The 13733-nt window shown below is 52.0% G+C and overlaps 2 protein-coding genes across 15 annotated transcripts in view; one reads left to right on the forward strand and one right to left on the reverse strand.

The window, feature by feature from the left end:
• Arhgef40 (Rho guanine nucleotide exchange factor 40) overlaps window positions 1-12541 on the reverse strand; it is a 19919-nt gene extending 7378 nt beyond the window's left edge. For 5 of the 8 annotated variants that reach the window (XM_048798859.1, XM_048798857.1, XM_048798861.1 and 2 more), the window contains exons 1-15: window positions 9124-10137; window positions 8841-9002; window positions 8578-8698; window positions 8034-8130; window positions 7844-7924; window positions 7605-7721; window positions 5733-5828; window positions 5521-5636; window positions 5002-5128; window positions 3240-3362; window positions 2858-3001; window positions 1773-2383; window positions 1397-1631; window positions 968-1054; window positions 141-356 (exon numbers count right to left, since the gene is read on the reverse strand). In XM_048798859.1, coding sequence (XP_048654816.1) covers window positions 141-356; window positions 968-1054; window positions 1397-1631; window positions 1773-2383; window positions 2858-3001; window positions 3240-3362; window positions 5002-5128; window positions 5521-5636; window positions 5733-5828; window positions 7605-7721; window positions 7844-7924; window positions 8034-8130; window positions 8578-8698; window positions 8841-9002; window positions 9124-9994 — 3204 coding nt within the window. In that variant the 5' untranslated portion in view covers window positions 9995-10137. Of the gene's footprint in view, window positions 1-140; window positions 357-967; window positions 1055-1396; window positions 1632-1772; window positions 2384-2857; window positions 3002-3239; window positions 3363-5001; window positions 5129-5520; window positions 5637-5732; window positions 5829-7604; window positions 7722-7843; window positions 7925-8033; window positions 8131-8577; window positions 8699-8840; window positions 9003-9123; window positions 10370-11025; window positions 11224-12170 lie in introns of those variants that run through there. The other 3 variants (XM_015493210.2, XM_048798863.1, XM_048798862.1) reach the window with 3 other exon arrangements.
• Window positions 12542-12929: 388 nt separating this feature from the next.
• Window positions 12930-13733, forward strand: part of Rnase13 (ribonuclease A family member 13 (inactive)) — a 41493-nt gene continuing 40689 nt past the window's right edge. For 5 of the 7 annotated variants that reach the window (XM_048798870.1, XM_048798866.1, XM_048798867.1 and 2 more), the window contains exon 1: window positions 12930-13376. The gene's annotated coding sequence lies outside the window, so the exon portion shown is untranslated. The remainder of the gene's footprint in view (window positions 13377-13733) is intronic. The other 2 variants (XM_048798868.1, XM_048798871.1) reach the window with 1 other exon arrangement.

Below are 13733 nucleotides of genomic sequence, written 5' to 3' on the forward strand. Positions count from 1 at the left end.
CCCCCCACCCGCCCCAACACACACAAATTTAGAGCTTAGGGCCCTCTGGCCTTAACTCTGGTTTTCTTGTCATCAGTCTACACTGTCTGAGGCTACAGGGTTAGGCAATATGAACAGAGGGACTAGAGCCAGGGCCTTACCTCACAGCCTCGCACTGCCTCTACAGCTAGTAGGTCTCTGCCTTGGGACTCTTGTTCTCTGAGCAACTGCAGAGCAGCCCCAAGGGCCTGGCGCTCAGAACTCGGCTCAGACCCAGCTTCCCTCAGGAGCTCCTCCAAGAGCCGCCCATACCGAGCCAGTTGCTCCAAGGGCTGCTGCAGGGCCCGGGGCAGGTAAGGGCCACTGTCCATGGAGCCCTGGGTGAGGAAACAGACAGGATGAGGGAAAGGGCTGGTGCCTGTGGGGGGCCAAACTTTGGGGGAAGGTGGGTAGTAGGTTGGGTCCAGGCTTTAGAGTATAGATGAAGCCCAGATACCCCCAAAGATAAGGCAAAACCCTTTCCTCCAGAAAGAAGACAGGCAGGAGGCCTGTAGGAAATGCAACCATACTCTGCATTCTAAAGGAAGTTGAAAAAGAAACCTGGGGAATAACACCTTATAGTCTCTGGCATTTAGCTTTTGAAATCACTTTCATATCTTTTGATGCAAAGTCTTTTGATCCTTGAACTCTATGTGAGAGCTCAAGATGGAGGGAATATTGCCCTCAGTTTACCAGACATTGAAATGGAGGCCCTGAGGAATCAAGAATCTTACCCAAGTTCCTCAGTTGGGGGAACTGGATAAACACCCAGCCTCACCAGGCTCCTAGTCAAGTGCTTGTCCCTCCCTCAGCAACTCTGGGACATGACAGGTAGAAGGCATTCCTGGGCACATTTAAGAAAGCTTTTTATCCCTGACGGATGTTAAAGTGGGGTGGGTTTTTAGGTCTTCTCAGACCCTCTTCTCATGAGGGTTCGAGAGGAGTTTACCTTGGCTGGGGGGTTGAGTGTAGCCAGACCATTTTCCAGTTTGTGTCGGTGCTTCACATACTGAGCATAGAGGCTGAACTGGTCCCCCTGCACAAGTAAGGAAGGCACAAGTTCTCACTCATTCCTCGTGAGGCCCCTGCAGACAGACTCTCCCTTCCCCTTCATCCTCACTGCAGCCAAGGATGGATAGGTCACCAGGGAACCCTCATCCTTCCAGGAAGAGAGTGAAGCCCAGGTAGCCCTGGAGGGTGGGGACGGAGAGGCTGAGCAGAGCCAGAGGTGCCCAGAAAGTGGGGTTGAGCCCCAAACTCCTAGACTACTTGAGGAGGAAGCGGGCAGTGGGTAGTGGATGTGAAGGAGGAACGGGTGGATGGGGCTAGATCATGGGAAAGGAAAGGAACCTAAAAGACGTTTTAGAGGATCACTCACATGGCGAAGGAAGCAGGCCCCAATGCGCAGAGGGTGGGCAGCGCAGCCCTGAAGCTCACGTAGAAAGTGTGTCCTGTGGAAGCTTCGAAGTCTCTCCCGGGCACTCAGAGTGGCGGCCCAGGTGCCCCGAAGTTCAGGGGTCAGCTCAGGTCCAGGGGATGGTACCGGTTCACTTAGGGTGGTCACATACTCCTGTTCACAGGCAATCAGTTCAGACACCAGACGCTGCTGGGCACTGTAGGGACAAGGGACAAGGAGTGGCAGAGAAAGTGTCACTGGGGCATAAAAGGGAGCTATTATCCCTAACAATGTCATGTTTTTTTCTTGCTGGCAAGTTGGCTCTGCCTTTTGGGCACTAATTGGGCTGGGTTCTCACCTGATGCTTCGCTTGCGCTCCATCCGGGGGGTGCCTACTCCCCAGGGCCCATCCGGTCCCCCAGCCCGGCCCAGCAGCACATGTTCCCGTGGTGAGCACGTCCTGTCTACCACCTCGGTACTGGTGACCTCCAGGCCTCGGATTAGCACTGCCCTTGGGGGCCTGCCATCTGCTTCTGGAGCCAGCTCGGGACCTTCCTCCTCGTAGTCTTCTCCACATGGGGCCAGGGAGCAATGGGATGGGGCAGCCCGTGGCCCAGGGCTGCTGGGGAGCAGCAGGGAGCTGAGGCTGGGTGAGGGACTATGGGAGCCTCGCTGGGCCCCAGCACTGCTGGCACTGTCTGCCCGTCGTCGTCGCTGGCCCCGAGGACTGGCCTCCTCTCCCAGCTGTTGCTGAATCCTCCTCTCCAGCTCTTGGCAACGGGCCCGGCAGCGTCCCCATTCTCTCAGGGCTGCTGGGCTGCCCAGGTCCAAGGCCAGGGCCCGCATCTCCTGGAAGGTGCCAGCACTGGGCTCCGGGGCCCGTCGAAGGGCTAAGGCTGCCAGCAAGGCCTCCCGACCTGGCCCAGCTCCTGCCAGCCGAGCAGAACCCTCATCCACCCACTCATGGGCCTAAAAGACAAAGGGATGAGGGTGAGGACCTGTGCCACTTTCAAATGCATGCAACACCTCTGTTCCTCTTGCTGATGGTCTCCCAATGCCCCAAACCATCCCAACACCCGGTGTCCTTTCCTTGTCCTAGCATTACTGCTTAACCATGTCACTTGGAGATGGGATGGAGACAGGATCCTAGATAAAAGAACAGCTAAAACTTATACAGAGTTTATAAGTGGCAGGCTTGGTATGAAGTACTTCTATATATTGTTTCTTGACATCCTTACAGCAGGTCTGTGAGGCAGAATGTGCCAAGGCACATTCAGGTTTAGTACCTTATCTCAAATCATTCAAGTAGGTGGCCAAGCTAAGAGTCAAAGCCAAGGAGATGAGCTCCTGAGTCCCTGTGCTTAATAAATTTATTGCCTACTCGGCCTCTCCAGGCCAAAGAGAGGAAATGGTGGGCACAGAAGGAAGGGGCTCTGTGTACACCTGCTGGAAGAAGCGCTGTAGCCGCAAGGCCCGATGGAGATTACTCTCAACCTGCTCCAGCCGTTGCTCAAAGATATCCAGAACCTTTTGGGAGGCCATGTCCTCCTCCAGAGTAACAGCCTCCCGTGCCTGGGATAGGCGCTCCTGGAGAAAGAAGACCACGCTCAGACCTGGTCCTCACTCCCAATTAGTCAACACCCTACCTCCCTGTGTTTCTTCTCCCCACCTTTTTTTTAAAATATTTATTTTTTAGTTTTAGATGGACACAATATCTTTATTTTACAATTACGTGGTGCTGAGGATCGAACCCAGTGTCCCTGCATGCTAGGCGAGCACTCTACCACTGAGCCACAATCCCAGCCCGTTTCTTCTCCCTTCTCACCTGAACCTCAGTGTTGAAGGCTCGGAATCGCAATTCTATCTCCTGCAGGGTAGACAGGGAGTCTCCGGGCACAGTGAAGCTGGCTAGCTGCTCCTCCCCTGGGCCCGAGAGCCACTGCAACACCTGAGGCAGATGGGGTGGGAGAACAGGGCCCATGAGGGAGGAGACCGTGGAGGAGAAAGGTAAGAAAAGATTCAAATCCAGCTCCAGTTTTCCACCCTGCTCTGTAGAACCTTGGGTAACCCATTTTATCTCATCTGTAATTGCAGTTGGTAAAAATGAATGACAATAGTTTCCACAAGGATCAGGTGAAAAACTGAGTAAGGAGCCTTTAGTAAAGTGCCAGATGAGGCTGAGCTGGCAGGAAGCATTAATGGAGGCGGGTTAGAGTTCCAGGGCTAGGCCTGGAGAGTGAAATAGAACTTGGGTGAACCAAAGGCAGGATGAGGGTCATCTGAGTAACCAACGGCCAGCCAGGAGAAATGTCATAGGTCCTGTGTCTGGCAACTAATGGGTGAGAGTCCTGGTACCATGCCTGGAGAAGGTGGATACATGTGTGTGAATGTGTGTGCCCAGATTTAGTTGCTTATTATGGAAAGGAACTCATGTGCTAGTTCTGGATGTTTGACCAAAAAGAAATGGCATTTTTTTTTTTTTCCTCTGAAGAAAGGCTGGAAGCTGGGGTAGGGCAGCCTGAGGCTGAGAAGTCTGAGAATGTTCCTCATAGTCAGTGCCAACAATAACCACTTTAATAGAGTACTTTGCTGAATTAATTTGATTATCCTAACTACCTTATGTGTTAATTATAACTATTTCCATTTGACAGAGGCGAACTTAGGATCTCAGAAAAGCTTCATGACTTGTCCAACACCTTATATATAGTAGAGCTAGAACTCAAATAGAGCATTTTAACCTTTAAATCCTATTTTTAAATAGGTTTTAAAATCAGGAGTGGAGAGGGGAGATAGCTAATCATCCAGCCAACAAACAGTAAGAGATGATCCCTTGGATATTGGAATAGCAGAAATTAAAATACAGCAATCTCAAAACAAAAAAGCTCTGACCCCTACTTAGCTTTAACCCTGAGATGAGCCTTCCCCTGATGCCCATAGGCAGGTTCATGACACTGCTGTTGTCATGCTTGGGACTAAAGCAGAACAACCAGATATCAAAGACCCCTCTACTCTAAGTGGTAGGGTGGAGAGCAAATCCTTGTGGGGCTCTTAATCCCAGGAAAAAAGAGTCAAGGTTCAGAGGAGCTAGTCTTATTCTTGAATCTTCCCCACAAAGAGGACCTGGTTCCCCCCAGGGGCCTGTAATCTCTCTCCTAAAATGGAAGAAGATAGGATACTTCCAGCCTCAGATCTGGGGGATGACACTGCATAAGAGTAAAGGTGGCATTTGTGGCTGTGTAGCTAAAGAGCTGGTATCGAGAGATTATTTTTAAATTAAGGAAGAAGTCACTCCAGAGTCAATCAGTTTTCCCCTGAATTCCCTAGGGCACTGAGCATCTCTAACAATCTCTAAAGACCCTGACCAAACAGAGAGGAGACCTGGCTTCTCTTTGCTGGTGCTGAGATGCTTCCACCCTGTGATTGAATCTCGTACTTAATAACCAACCTCCTGGGCAGGTAAGGTGAAAGGGTGGGGCATTCAGCATACCCTGGCAAAAAGAATGTCATGAATGCTAACTATCCAGAGAAGTGGGTACCGGAGACCAAGTTCCCAGACTGAGTAAGAACAGTCTAGAGTTCTAGCTCACCTGCTGGAGTTGTTGCAGGCGTTGCCGCTGCTCCTGCTGCTGCACGTGCAGGTTGGAGAGGCGCACAAGCTGATGAATGGCCTCGTCCACCTCCTGATATAGTGTAGCTGGGCCTGAGCCCTCCAACCTAGGGAAGGTTGGGGCAGAATAAACCTTTGCCCTTGTCAAGCCCCTTGACTCTGTCTTTTCATCTCCAGGGACATAAACATGAGAGGTGGCATAACACTGTGGATCAGATATGGGCCAGACTTAGACTACCTGAACTTGAATCCTAACTCTCCCATTCACTGAATTAGCCTGGCCAAGATATTTAACATTTCTGATCCTCCAAGTCCTTATTCATAATTGTAACTAGCACACAGTAATGTTGTGAAGGCTATGAGATAATAAATTTTAAAACACAATATCCTACCCAGATACATGTGCAGTAAGAATTATGAGGTAGCTAAGGTTTGCTGGCAGCCTTCTGCTGTGTTTCCCCCTCCCACTTCTACCTGCCTCTGCACACCCATATCATACTTGCTGCTGTGAGTGGAGCGTAGCCTCATCAAGATGGCTCCTCCATCCCTCTGCAGTGCAGCCAGCCGGGGATCTGCCAGCACTTTCTGCAGGGGTTCAGGCATTCCCACCATCTCCTAGGGAAAAGGAGCAATTGGCAGCTAGGGTTCTACTAGAGTGCCCACTTCAGTCCCATCCCTATCCCATCCCCAGTTGTCCTTCTCGTTTCATACCTCTCCCTCTGGCTCCACTGCTCCCTCCAGTTCCTCAATGGCCTTCCTTACAGAGCTCAACACACCTTGACACAGGCTGCATAGCCTTGCCACTTCCTGAAACCCACAAGCAGGGAGTCAAAGATCAGAGTTTGGGATGAGGCACCTAAGTCCTAGGGTGGGTTGAGGCAGCCCCAGAGACTTTAATGGAGGTAATGCTGGGCTCTATTTCAGCATGCTGCCTGCTGCTTACAAATTGGATAACATTGGGTGGGTCCCAAAACTCTGAACCTTATTTTCCTCAGCTGTAAAATTGGGATAAGGCAGGATTTTATGAGTTTTAAAGAGGTAATACCAGCCCAGTACCTACCATGGCCTGGCATTTTATAGTTTAGTAAACTTGAGTTTCCTTTTCTGCTGCACTGGGTCTTAACCGTGGATAACCCTCCTGTCTGCCTCAAAAGACCTATTTCTCTGCGCAGGCGCGCATGCACACACACACACACACGTGTGTGTGTGTGTGTGTGTGTGTGTGTAGAGGTAACAGGGATTGAAACCAAGGGTGCTCTTTTTTTTTTTTTTTATTTTGAGACAGGGTCTTGCTAAGTTGCCAAGGCTACCAAGGCTGGCCCTGAACTTGTGATCCTCCAGCTTCAGCCTCCTCTCAGCTGGGATCACAGGTGTACTACATACCTTACTCCAGTTCCACTTCCTTTTTTTTTTGGGTACTGGGGATTGAATCCAGGGGCACTTAACACTGAGCCACATCCCTAGCCCCTCTCCCTTTTAATTTTTGTATTTTATTTAGAGACAGGGTCTCACTGAGTTGCTTAGGGATTAAGGTGCTGAGGCTGGCTTTGAACTCCTTATCCTCCTGCCTCAGCCTCCAGAGCTGCTGGGATTATAGGTGTGTGCCACTGAGCCCCTGTCCACTTCCCTCTTGATACACAGCTCACAGACCATGTTTCACCTCCGATTTCACACTTGGATCATGATTATTCCTCTCTTCTTGAACACTTGCTGCACCTAGATTCACAGAATCCTTGCAGATAATTGCTGGAAGGAGCTTTAGAGATCATATCACAATTGCTGTACTTTGGGGTGAGAATCCTGAGGGCCTGGATATTGGTGCAGGGAGCAGATAGAGAAAGGGCACCATTTCTGGAAGTGAGATAAGGTAACCTGTCCAAGGTCATATGGAACAAAAACCAGCCTTTTGACTCTGGCGCTTTCCAGAAATCCAATGACACTATCTAGCATTCTTCTCTAGTTATTTTATAACTTAATCTCCCACCAAAAGTCATTTATTTAATGTGATACTAAATAACACTGTAGTTGTAGCTCAGTGGTAGAGCACTGGCCTAGCATGTGTGAGGCACAGGGTTTGATCCTCAATATCACATAAAAAATAAAATAAAATAAAGGTATAAAAAATGCAATAACATCATTAAAAAAATAAAAAAAGAATTTAAGCCAGGTGCGGTGGTGTGTGTGAGTAATCACAGCAGCTTGGGAAGGGCGGAGGCAGGAGGATCACAAGTTCAAAGCTATCCTCAGCAACTTAGTGAAGCCCTAAGCAATATAACAAGGCGTCTCTAAATAAAATATAAAAAGGGCTGGGGATGTGGCTCACTGGTTAAGAGCTCCTGAGTTCAATCCCTGGTACCAAATAAATAAATAAATAAAGATTTAAAATACTCTTCCCATCCCCCCAGTAGCCCATTGCTACTTGATCATAGTTTATAAACCATAAATACTTGCTGAATTGAAAGGAGTGGAAATCACTTTTTACCACCCCCAGGGTTGTGTCCTGGATCTGCCTTCTCTCCTAGAACGTCCTCAGCTGGATCATTCTTATGTCCCAGGGTCCTAAGTGGTAGAGTGAAAGCTTACCTGATGTACTTCTACCCAGTGGCTGGGAGAGGGGTCCCTGTGACCTCCTAAGTCCCACTGTAGCTCCTCTGGTTTGGCCACTCTTTTCAGATCATTCTCAGACAGCAACTCAGCACCCTGTAGACATGTAAAGGCAGGGGTTTATAACCAGGCACCTATGAATTCAGAGACCAGCCTCAGGCTCCTGATAGCCTGTCTCCACTCTGATGGGGAACTAGGTGGGAGCGAGGGGATCAAACCTGAAGTCCATGGAATTCAGCCGGAGGGTCATCCTGGGTGATAATCAATAGCCGCTGAATGAGGGGAGGGTCTCCTGAGTCCTGAGAGTAAGAAGAATAACTCTAAAACTGTGGGCAACTGGGTGGCTTGGAATGGTACCAGGGGAGAGTGAGGATCTAGGGGAAGAGCCTGTCTAGAGGGATTAGTTACCTGAAGTTGACTCAGGGCAGGAATGAGTGCTGGAGGCAGTGGAGGTGCCTTGCGAAGGTCGAGCAGAACCGACAGTCCCAATAACTGAAGATCAGGCCTATGGAGGCAGAAGAGCTAAGGAGGTTGCAGTGTGTGTACATATTGGGGAGATAGCAGGTAGGGCAGGGCAGAGGCACAGGTCTGATTTAGCATTAGTAGTCTTTAGGAGAAGTCAGTTCCTGGTACATTTGGGAAACAACAAGCAAAGGGCCAAAGTCTGGGATGGATGTCCAAGAGGTGGTGACCAGTAATCTGGAGTTTACTGACAAGGCCAAGGGACTATGGTCTGGAAATAAGAATTCTATGTTTTGGCAAGGTATGAATTAAATACAAGCCTGTAGCATGGTGTCTGGAAGTCAGAAGTCAGTAAGGTCAAAGACTTGGAAAGCTGAGAGTTGAAGAAGTAGGTGTGCTAAAAATCAGAAGGTCAGTGTCCTGAGAAGGAGGTCAGGTCCTCAGGACTCAGGAGGTTACTGTATAGGGTCCTTGTGCTCACCGCAGTTACCTGAGCAGTGAGTGGAGATAATGAAGAGTAGTGCTCAGCATGTCTCTGGAGGGTGGGGGCTCCTCAGGAGGGCACGGTGGGGTAATGGTCAGTAGAGCTCGCCCACTCTGGTCCACCCCTCCTGAAGACACAAAATGGCCAGGCTGTCCTGGCTGGGAGCAGTCCTTGGCTACCTCCCTTCCACCCTACCTCCCTTCCACGCCCACTTCAACTGCTTCTCTTTCTCCAAGTCCCTCTCCCTTTATATACTGATGTCCACTGACCAGTCAGGATGAGGAATCCAGATGCCATCAAGTCCCAAGCTACATCAGGGTCATCAGAGATGGAGACTGGAGGGGCCTCTTCTGGGATGCTATCCCCTTTTACTTCCTGCACTGTCTCCAGGGGTTGTGTTAGGGGGTCAGACAGGAGCCCCTCTGTGGATCCTACAGAGACACAGGCAGAGCTGTGGCCTAAAGTGAGGATGGGTCTGGCTGTTTTGGCCCCAGCCTAACCCCTGATCCTCTTCCAGCCCACCCTCTGTCTTGGATCTCAGTGTCCTCTTACCTGCCATACTTGCCAGGTTTGATCCCTCTTGCACTCTCTCTTGGGGCCCTCCTTCTTTAGGCCCACAATCTTCTGAAAGCCAAGGTTCTTTTTCACCTGCTGGTGTGAGCTCCTCTTTTGGTTCACATTCTGGCTTTCCAGAGCCTTCATTCTCTTCCTTAACTAGACTGGATTCTGGAAGCTCTTGTACATTTGGTGAAAGCAGATTGACAAGGGCTTCCTGGTGGATGGTCTCTTCCTTGTCCCCAGGGCTGAGTGGGGCACTATCCCCTCCTCGGCTAAGAGCTACTCTGCCTGCAGCTCGCTTCTTTTTCCTGTTTCCTTTGCCTGTTCTCCGAGGTGTACCAACTGGTCCTTCAGTTCCCTGGCCTGCTCCTCCTCCAGATTCCTCTGGCCGAAGGGGGCAAGATTCAGAGGCTTCTCCCAAGGCTTCTGTTGGAGGCTCAGACACCTCCAGGACTGCTGCCTCTGGGAGAGCTTCAGCTCCAGGGGGGGACCCAGGAGAGGCTCTGGTGCTGCTTCCCTCACCAGGTGGGCGTGCTCCATCCTGGTCCCGAGTCCCCAGGCCTTTCTGGTGCATCCATGCCCGGTGTCTCCGGTGCCGGCCCTTCCCTCCAGCACTCTTGCGGGTGGGTACTGTCCGGGTTCTAGACAGGCCAGAAAGGCCCTCAACATCTGTGGGGCTTCCTCTCGCAGGCAACGTCACTTCTAATAGCTCCACATACTCACCCTCTGGTCCTTCGGCAGGAGCATTGTGCCCATCCCCAGGACTCCGGGTGCCTAGCACTTCCTCAGGGAGTGGAGGGCTAGGAAGCCCTGGGGGTCCAGGTGGCAGTTCTGGGGGTATTGTGCTTGGCCGATGTCCAACCATGAGGCCCCCTTTGTGTACAAATCGTGGGCAGATGAGCTCGGCCCAGGGCAGTCTCTGAATCCCAGAGGGTGCAGATAGTAGGCAAGTGCTGAGACGACCTGTTGGTCGGTCCTTGTTGATGCCTTGCAGCCACTCAGGTGTGAATAGGTAGGCACAGGCCTCATTGGGCACAGGCAACTCCTGCACCCGCCCACCCCCTGGGGCTAGACACTTGAGGGCCAGACGGGGTGCTTGGGCTGCAGAGGGCACCACTTGAAGGTAGAAGTCTCCTGGGCGCAGCAGCTGCCAGGGCAGAGCTGCTAGCTGCACCACCACCTGCTCGTGCAGGCAGAGGGGCCAGCCCTCATGGAAGAAGAGGAATCCGCTATACTGGGCCTGGGGAAAGAGGTTGGTAGGCTGCACTCAGGTCTTTGCTGAAGAGACCAGCGGGAGGAGGCAATGAGAATGGGTTCACACTGGGCAGGTATGGCCTTATGCGTGGTGGGCTCTAATCCCTGGGGAACAGGAAGGGAGATTTTGGAGTGTTCATGTGGCCAAGGAAGGGATGTCTTCAAATGGTAAGAAGCTTCTCTAGGATGTTAGTTCCATGTGTGGGTGAGTAAGAACTGAATCATTAAAAGATATGGTCAGCAGATGCTATTGTCTTAGAGGAATCAAAGACTCTTGGGTCTCTACATCTGCAGAAGTGAAGTATTTGCTGAGTCATATCTGGGGGAGTTTAGTATCTTGAGAAATTCAAAAGAGGGGGGAAATGTCTAGTATTGGGTCTAAAGGGCCAGGGTCTTTGGGAATCAAAATTTCTTAGAGATTGCTATTTGGGGAAGATGAATGCACATGTACATGTGTTAGTATCTAAGTCACTATCTTTAAGGGTCAAAGACTGTGGAAAATCAGCAAACAAAGTTGAGTGTCTCTGTGGGGAACAGTATTAGGGGAGGCTGTGTGTGTGTTGGGGGGATGAGTCTGGTGGTGAGCCTTGGGAGAGGCAGTGGATCTTAGGAGAGTCAGAAAAGGGATGCAAAGCTACTCACACAGGCTTCCTGCTGGACCTTGGCAAGCAGGTGTTTGGCTGGTACCAGGAAGTCCAGTGTGTACCTCAGTGCATCCTCCCGATAAGTCCTCTCTACCACCTGGAACACCTGACCCAACAGGGTGGGGGCTGTGGATTCGAATGGTGGGTACAAGGCGGCAAGCGTGCTCTGCACACAATCTTCCACTGGCTCAGGCTCCTGGGAGAGACAAAACCAGGCTACAGACCCCTAGTGATCACCCAAGCATGACTTTTTTAGGGCCTGTACTGGACTATGGGCAGCTGCATCCCCCAGGACCCCAATGTACAATGTGTGCCCAAGTGATGCTTAGGAAATGCTATCTGAATAAGTCCATGATGGAAATGGGGCAGAGCCAGTTAGAGCGCACAGGCCTATCAGGTCTCTACACTTAAGCTCTGAGACCTTGGCTTCGGAAGTCCAGGAAGAATTTATTGTGAATACTGATGCTTGTAAATTGGGGGTGGTTGCATAGGCTCTCTTCAGGAGACAGAGAGGCTACTGGGCTGTCAGGGACTAAGCTAATAATCAAGAATACCAGAGGATGGGGGAGGGTGCTGCCATACAATCATTTCAGAGATGATTCTGAAAATCATTTTTCCCAGAGCCCAACATCCTGACACCCCCACTTTTAGTGAAGGTGCCACCTTCCACAATTTCACCCTAGAGAAGGTTAAGGGTGGGAAGAAAGAGGATGTAAAGATTGTGACTATCTCACTACTTTATAGTACTCTTTCTTCCAGAGTGGCTCTAAAGCAATCATCCATTCCCAGAGCATGTGGGATTGGGTTACAAAAGAATGGGGTGGGCATTTGAAAGAGGAAAAAGGCACAAAAGGAACATGTGGGGAAGGGAGGAGGAGGCCTTGATGGTATGCATTCCAGCTGAAATCTTTTCTGATTCTAGGGGGACCTGAGTCTGCCAACCTGGACCTGTAGTCACCATCTAAAAAGCCCCACTTCATCCTAAGTGAATCAACTGGACATCTTCTCCATCCCACACCCTAACAACAGCCCCTTGGGCTATTCCTTTGCAAGCTTATTTCGCTTTCAAGATGGCCTTTGAAGTTCCTTTTATCAGATTCTTTTGCTGTAAATGGGGAAAGGTATGCTCCAGGCAGTATTTACCTAGCTCTTTGCCCGCTCCGGCCCCCACGTCCTGATTTTGCCCCAAGACAAAACTGCTGTTTTACTCTGGTTGGAGTCGCTTGCTGGTCCCAAGCTAGGCGGCTACTCCAGAGACTGACATTCCGTGCGTCAGCGCACAGATCCGGCCCCGAGATGTGTAGGCGAGCTGACAGACCCCCAAGTGTTCCCAGTACTCCGCGGGCACTGGGCGCGTGGGTGGGGATAAGGTGGAGACGGGCAGGGGTGAGACAGAGTGGGCAGTCGACTCCAAGACCGGGAGGGGGAGATAGAGCTAGAGTAGCAAGGCAGCTGCAACCCATTAGGGGCGGTGAGCTCATGGCTGAGCGAGAGTCTCAGCCACAGGAAACGGCAACAGCAGGAGGGGAGGAGGGGTCTGGGGCGGGAGGCTGCGGGCGGGAGCCCAGAGACCCGGCTCCTGCAGGCCGGGACTGAAGAAGAGACTAGAGATTGAGTCAGCTCTCCCTGGCCCAGTTCCTCTTTCTTCTAGCTCCAATCTCCTTACCAGGGGGTGCCCTTCCCTCAGTAGAGGAACGGCCCGTTAGTGCTCCTAACCCCTCCTCCACTCCCTGCAGGGAGCGCCCCCTGGTAGGGCCTCTCTCCCTCCTTCACACTGCAGAGAGAGCCCCCTTGCCTGCCCCCTCCCCCTTACAGAGAGCGCTCTCCCTGGCAGTGCCCATTCTTGCAATGGATCTTTAAGAATACTTCTGGACTGAAAGTTCTCAGGATAGTGTTCACTCCTGTTGATGTGGGCTTCCAGGGCCCTGAAGTGCTGCTCCAAGGTCCTCTGCCTCTGGCAGGGAGCTCCCGCCCCTTTTTCCTCGGCTCTGCAGAGTGCTCCGTGCGCTTCTCTGCAGCGTGAGCTCTGGGGCACTTTCCCCCTCGATCTTTGGTCGGCTCTGGCAGCGTCACGTCCCCTGGTACTGTGACCCCCCCTTCCCTGCGCGCCCCATCCACTACCCTAAAGCAGTCCCTTTTTCTCCGCGGGAATTTCCCTCTTTGGCCATGCCCCTGGCCCTGGCCCAGCCACAGCTGCGGCTGGTCCCCCAGGGCCGGATGGGTGGGCCCTCCTCACCGGGTTGGGGACTCGGATGGAAAATGGTGGTTCCAGGCAGGTCAGTTCTCATGACCCGAGGCGGTGCCCCTTGCAGAACTGCTGCAGGACCAACCCGCAGGGGTCTCCCGCGGGTAAGAAACTAGGATCGGGAGGGGGGCGGGGGAGATCCTGCAAAGGCAGGCACAGGTCTGGACAGAGGAGGGGGGAGAGGTGTGTAGATTAAGGGAAAGACAAGGGGGACGTTGGGGGAGGGGGCGTAGGAGAGTGGAAGAAAGGGTAAAGGCAACACGGGTGGGGACAGAGCTAGGCAGTGGGGCAGGCAGGGGGATGGGAGGGAAAAGAGTTTCAGGAGCGCAGAACAGCACAAGGCAGACACAGGAGGCTCTGGGCTGGGGCCTGGGGACCCAGAGCAGACTGCTCGAAGGCGGAGGGGACACAGGGGCTGCGGCGCGGGGTCTCACCGACTGGCTCGGCGCCGGCCGCGTCCG

This window comes from Marmota marmota, unplaced genomic scaffold (genome assembly GCF_001458135.2).
Source record: "Marmota marmota marmota unplaced genomic scaffold, marMar, whole genome shotgun sequence".
NCBI lineage: Eukaryota > Metazoa > Chordata > Mammalia > Rodentia > Sciuridae > Marmota > Marmota marmota.